General features: G+C 33.1%; 1 protein-coding gene and 2 long non-coding RNA genes across 4 annotated transcripts; all 3 read left to right on the top strand.

Annotated features, from left to right (window-relative positions):
* Positions 1 to 11: 11 nt before the first annotated feature.
* On the top strand, positions 12 to 311 carry LOC109590211 (uncharacterized). Its single transcript, XR_002189216.1, has 2 exons — positions 12 to 49; positions 97 to 311. It is a non-coding gene; the product is annotated as an uncharacterized LOC109590211 (long non-coding RNA).
* A 3,337-nt stretch (positions 312 to 3,648) lies between these two features.
* On the top strand, positions 3,649 to 4,513 carry LOC109590209 (uncharacterized). Its single transcript, XM_020006130.1, has 3 exons — positions 3,649 to 3,994; positions 4,048 to 4,264; positions 4,312 to 4,513. The coding sequence occupies exons 1-3, from the start codon at positions 3,705 to 3,707 to the stop codon at positions 4,420 to 4,422; spliced, it is 618 nt and encodes a 205-aa protein (XP_019861689.1). The 5' UTR covers positions 3,649 to 3,704; the 3' UTR covers positions 4,423 to 4,513.
* Positions 4,514 to 5,124: 611 nt separating this feature from the next.
* LOC109590210 (uncharacterized) lies at positions 5,125 to 5,851 on the top strand. Of its 2 annotated transcripts, XR_002189215.1 has the most exons (3): positions 5,125 to 5,273; positions 5,334 to 5,589; positions 5,637 to 5,851. It is a non-coding gene; the product is annotated as an uncharacterized LOC109590210 (long non-coding RNA). The 2 variants fall into 2 exon arrangements; XR_002189214.1 differs by having other exon boundaries at positions 5,334 to 5,851.
* Positions 5,852 to 6,090: the final 239 nt, after the last annotated feature.

Genomic DNA, 6,090 nt, shown 5'->3' with positions numbered 1-6,090 from the left:
TGAACTTGGACCTTATCCACCAAATGGTGCAGAATTCATAGCAGCTGCTGTAAGTAATTAAACAGACAAGCTATTAATTCTATTGTCCTAATCTAGATATGTTCTGGTGTTGGTACTTTGTTAACTATTGCAGCTTTTTGTATTTGTAGTGTGAAGCTGATGATACGAAATGATGATTGAATCATGCCAAACAATTAAACACTAATTTCATGTAGAAACAATAATTATAGTGATCCTAATATTGACACTACTTTTTAGTTGATTATCATGTACTGTCTATTAGTAAAATGTATTACATATAGTTAAAGCAAACATGTTCTCATTATATAGTTTTGGTATATTCATAACTCAAAACAATTACTGTAATAACTAAAGCACATTCATGCTTGACAATACTAACAACCAGTTATGCATGATAACAAGAAACTGAAAACTACATAAGGAAAAACAGAAAACCTAAGAGGTTGTCATAAACATAATAATGAATTATGATGTGTGCATGGCCACTTAAGCTAGCCCATGGATCTATGCAACAACACAATCAAAACAGCTTGGGAAAAATCCCGACAAATTCCCTAATTTCAATATGCATGCAAAACAACTATAGTCCATTTGCATTTACCTGTGCCCAGGAAGTGATTAGAAACCCCACCCAATAATTATTAACACAATGCAATAATATTGTGAAAAGTATGGCTGTACTTTCTGCATGGGTTATACAACCAACTTGGAGTTAAAGAGCTAAAGCTGCTTCTTAAGTAATACAATAGAGGCAGCAAAAGGAGAGGAATGCACTGGTATGTTTATTTTTACAATAGAACTTGTAAGTCAAAAGTTATAGCAAGAAAACAAGGACTCAGGTGAACACAAATGGACTTTAATTGACATGCAATGTAGTGTACTAACCATCTAAGTGCATGACAGCTTTCCTTGCTAGTGCATTAAATAAATACAGAATTATAGTTAATAATTTTGGTTTTGATTACTTTTTCAAAGTATGATTAATAATTTAAAACTAATAGCACAAAACAAAAATATGCAGGTAGTTATACTGTATACAGTAGTCATAAGTACATGTAATTACAGCCTAACTTACAGTAACTTGCTGTAACGTAGGTAACACTAAATTAATGTACGAGTATGTATAGGAGCATACCATTTTAGTGCCCAATTAAATCAGTGAAATTAAACTATTAACCAATACCATTGCTTTAGTTTAAAGTTGTTTATCACAATTATTTTCTTTTGTTTTATGACTTTTAAGTTTGTATTTTTGCACACTCTGGTTTTACTTCATATTATACTTCATTCTTATATGCAAAAGTGGTTACGATATACACTTGCACTATTTGTGATGACTTTTTGTAAGTTTCTGTTTGTGTCTGCTCAGCTTTTACTTTATATTATGATTACATGCTTTCTCTGGTTGTAAGAATTTGTACCAAAAGTGCACACAATAAAATCATTACCAAGGCAACAAATACTTCTATTGTCTCTTGGTCTCATTCAGGCTAGCACTAATAATGGGGTATGATGTTTCTTTTCTAGAAATTTTTAGAATCTATTATTTAGTATTTTTCTGATTCAGCAAAAGTTTTAAATGGCCAAAACTTATTAATTTGCTGTAGAAATACATGTGTATAAGGACATCAAAAATGTAATGAAAATTAGGAATGATTTTGGAGCCATTTTTCAAAAAATAAGCATAGGCTATATTATATAGCAAAGGGAATTTTTTAGATTTTGACATTTTTTTTAAATGGCCATAACTCAAAAAAGTCACCTTTCTACATAGCATAAGGACATCAATATGTATTAGAAAATGTAAAAAAAATTGGGGTCATTTTAAAACTATTTTTTCAAAAAAGCAAGGGCTATAGTACAGGGTAATTTTCAGATTTTTGCATATTCGTAAAAATGGCTATAACTTGAAAAATTTATGTCGGAATCAGCTCAAACTTGCTACATAGCATAAGGACATCAATATGTATCAAAAAATGTAATAAAAATGTGGGTCATTTTTTAGCCATTTTTTGCAAAAAAGCATGGGCTATAATAGTACAGGGTAATTATAGTTCAAAAATACTAAGAGCATGTTTAGCTAACTGCGTGTGATGTCTGCAGCATTGAGACATAATTCTTATTGTACTTTTACGTACAAATTTTATTCAGCAACAAAAAAGTGAAAGCACCATTTCAATAAACCAGTAAAACTACAAAAATTGCATGTAGCTTTTAATTATTGGTACAAAATATTGCAATTTCAACTCTTAGTTATTTTTTAAGGCACATACTAAGTCTAATAATTGCAATGCACAAGTGATTATTGTATGATTCCCATAGTAAAATTATAGCAATTATATAGTGCTCATAAACTATAGAAAGGTATAGCTAATACATATTGGTACATGACAATTAGTGAAAACCACTCACTTGTTAATCGAGTAATGAAACCCTTAAGAGTGATTATACAATCAATAGCTCACTGTCCTTCAGTCAGTATCTTGGAGAATCCAGTGTGTATACCAGCTATATTGATTATCCTATTTGAAAGATAATTAATTATTATTTATCATAGTATCAGTTAATTGAAGCAAACATACAAATATGCAAAGACTGCTCAAATAGTTGCCTCATCAAAAATGGTTGTGCATGATTTTTATTCCTTCAGCAAACAAATTCAAAAAGGTCTATATAGCGCATGTATACATGTATAGCATATGAGGCAATAGTATTAATATTCCTTTGATCTCTCATCTCTTATGTACATGTATGTACCATCATCACATTGTTCTATTGTATCGTTATGTATGGTCTTTTATTGAGAAGCCACATTACCAGTAAGGCTGGCTATTTCTCTTTAGGGAACTGCCTACTTGCATCCTTTCAAGTACAATTTAAAAGAAAGAGTATGGGCCTACTGTAATAACTCTCACTTGGCAGCCTTACAAAACAATTACCAGTATTCATACACTTCCTGCTTTCTAATAATTGTGTACCAGTCATATAAAAAGTATGATACAAATGAGCCAATATTCACTACTATAATATGCAAACTATAATAAACTAAACCGGTCCCTTACTATTGGAGATTTACTAATAATTTTTTAAATATTTGCCATAATATAAACTGATAAAAATGAATTATCATTTATCACCCGTATAACATTGATGCACACACTCTGCCTGATAGACATTAATAGGATTCATCTTACAGTCTATGAACTTATACATATAGTTTTGCAATACTTTAGTATCAAATGTAATTGAAATATCTTAAGCCCAACATACACTGAGCAACTTTGTTGCGAGTGCTTTTGATGTGTTGAGGCAATTTGTTGCCAGAAGTTCAGTCTCTACTTTTTGCAACATGTTGCCCAGTGCTCCTCAACTACATCAAAGTCTGACTACAAGTTGCCAGCAACAAAGTTGCTCATTGTATGTCGGGCTTAATACTGGTTCCTGTAAAATCAGTAATTAGCTAATAATAACAATGGGGTAGTTCACTGGGCTTGACCCTTTTAAGCCAGCCTCTGGCCCCACCTGACCATTAGGCTGCATGTAATGTTATACAGACAGGTCTTTATTCCTATGAGCTGGACTGCATGTATAAACACTGATGTGAAATATAAAGGAATAATTTTTTTGACAACTGCAGCATACTAGACTCTATACTCATAAGCAAATTCCAAATAGCTTGTAACATGCCTAGTGCAGCCAAGCAGGTCCTTTCACTAGCTCATTTTGTGATACTTCTATTGTCATTGGGAGCTGCTAGTACTTCTCTTGGTCTCATTCAGGCTAACACTAATAATGGGATGTTGTGCTTCTTTTTCCTTACTTATTCTCAAGTTATAGCTGATGATGCAGGCCCGACATTTAACATGCCCACTTGTAAGTTGAGTATAGCAAGTGCTGCCATTGCTACAACATGCCTGGCTCTGCTAACTGCCATTGAGCTAATCAGTGTTTTATATCAGACAAATATCAAAACGTAAGTTTGATAATAATTTAATTACTTGCACTTATTGTTATAGCCTATTTCAGGTTGGTTGCCAAGATTCTCCAAATTGGATTCTTTGCTGTTTCTATTTTGTTCCTATTCATTACCACAGTGGTGGTTGCAGCTGGTTGGAGCCAAACATGTGCCACATTCAAAAACATGACAACCACTCAACCTAGTACAGACTTTAGCTTTCAATGCACTGGAAAGCTACAAGCATATATAATTGAACCAAATGGTGCAGAATTCATAGCAGCTGCTGTAAGTCAAACAGTTAAGCTAATAGCTAATAATTACTCTCTTGATAGGTATGTGCTGGTGTTGGTGCTGTGTTAACTTTTGGAGCTCTTGGTTTCTTTATTGTGAAGCAGATGAGGTCTGATGATGATGAATACGGAACTCTTATTTCCAAGAACTGAGCAATAGCTATAGCTAACTATATAAGAACAAGTTTAGAGACTCTTATTTTTTGAAATATTTAGCCCAATGATATTTAATGTTTAGCATGCATATACAGGGTTTCCCACAGAATTTAAGCACAGTCCTCATGCAGGTTCATGAAGTGAGCTGCGCCAAACCAGGCCAGCATGGTTAGTACAGTTTGGCCCAATTCTGTAACATAAATGTAGTATAAAACATATGCATGTTCGTGTGCTGTATGGAAATTTTCATCTGATTCTAATAAAAATTGAATTTTATATAAAGTTGCTCCAAAATCGTGGGTGCATTATTATTGTCTTTGGCCAAATTTTGCCAAAACTGACTATGAGAGAATTCTCAATTTTAATAATTTTTAGATACATAATTACATATACATGTTCTTTGTTGTGTAGCAAGTTTCACTCTGACACTTCTTTACTACTGCTCTTCTAGTTTTAGCATTTTCAGTGAAGGTGTGGCCATTGGGCTTGACATGTATATAAAGGAATGATTTAATAACTGTATGTCTCACAAGTAGCAAGCTTAGCTCATACATCATGCCAAGCACTGAAAATAATAACCAGGCCCTTTCCTTAGTCACTTTTGTGATACTTCTAGTGTCATTGGGAGCTGCTGGTACTTCTCTTGGTCTCCTTCAGGCTAACACTAATAATGGGGTATCATGCTCTTTTTTTATCACTGAATCTCAACTTAAAGATCAAAGTCTGGTAAATTATAATGTACCCACTTGTAAGTTGAGTATAGCAAGTGCTACCATTGCTACAATATGTCTGGCTCTGCTAACTGCCATTGAGCTAATCACTGTTTTACTTAAAATAAATGCAAAAAAGTAAGTTCAGTACTTCAGTGGTCGATCTACATTTAATTTAACTAATTTTATTCATTTCAGGTTGGTTGCTGGGATTATTCAAGTTGGACTCTTTGTTGGTTCTATTTTGTCCCTATTGAATACCACAGTGGTGGTTTCAGCTGGTTGGGCAAAGACCTGTGCTACACACAATGACTATGATCATTTTATAACAGGATCTGGTTCTTTCATTAGATTTGATTGCACTGGACCACAATATACTACTATTATCTCTCGCTATGATTTCACTGAACTTGGACCTTATCCACCAAATGGTGCAGAATTCATAGCAGCTGCTGTAAGTAATTAAACAGACAAGCTATTAATTCTATTGTCCTAATCTAGATATGTTCTGGTGTTGGTACTTTGTTAACTATTGCAGCTTTTTGTATTTGTAGTGTGAAGCTGATGATACGAAATGATGATTGAATCATGCCAAACAATTAAACACTAATTTCATGTAGAAACAATAATTATAGTGATCCTAATATTGACACTACTTTTTAGTTGATTATCATGTACTGTCTATTAGTAAAATGTATTACATATAGTTAAAGCAAACATGTTCTCATTATATAGTTTTGGTATATTCATAACTCAAAACAATTACTGTAATAACTAAAGCACATTCATGCTTGACAATACTAACAACCAGTTATGCATGATAACAAGAAACTGAAAACTACATAAGGAAAAACAGAAAACCTAAGAGGTTTTCATAAACATAATAATGAATTATGATGTGTGCATGGCCACTTAAGCTAGCCCATGATATGTCTCCATATGAGGCTTGATTTAA

The sequence above is a fragment of the Amphimedon queenslandica genome, unplaced genomic scaffold (genome assembly GCF_000090795.2).
Source record: "Amphimedon queenslandica unplaced genomic scaffold, v1.1 AMPQUscaffold_10345_Cont17126, whole genome shotgun sequence".
NCBI classification, from domain to species: domain Eukaryota; kingdom Metazoa; phylum Porifera; class Demospongiae; order Haplosclerida; family Niphatidae; genus Amphimedon; species Amphimedon queenslandica.
Note: the sequence above shows the minus strand (reverse complement) of the source record. Positions and strands in the feature narration are given on the sequence as shown.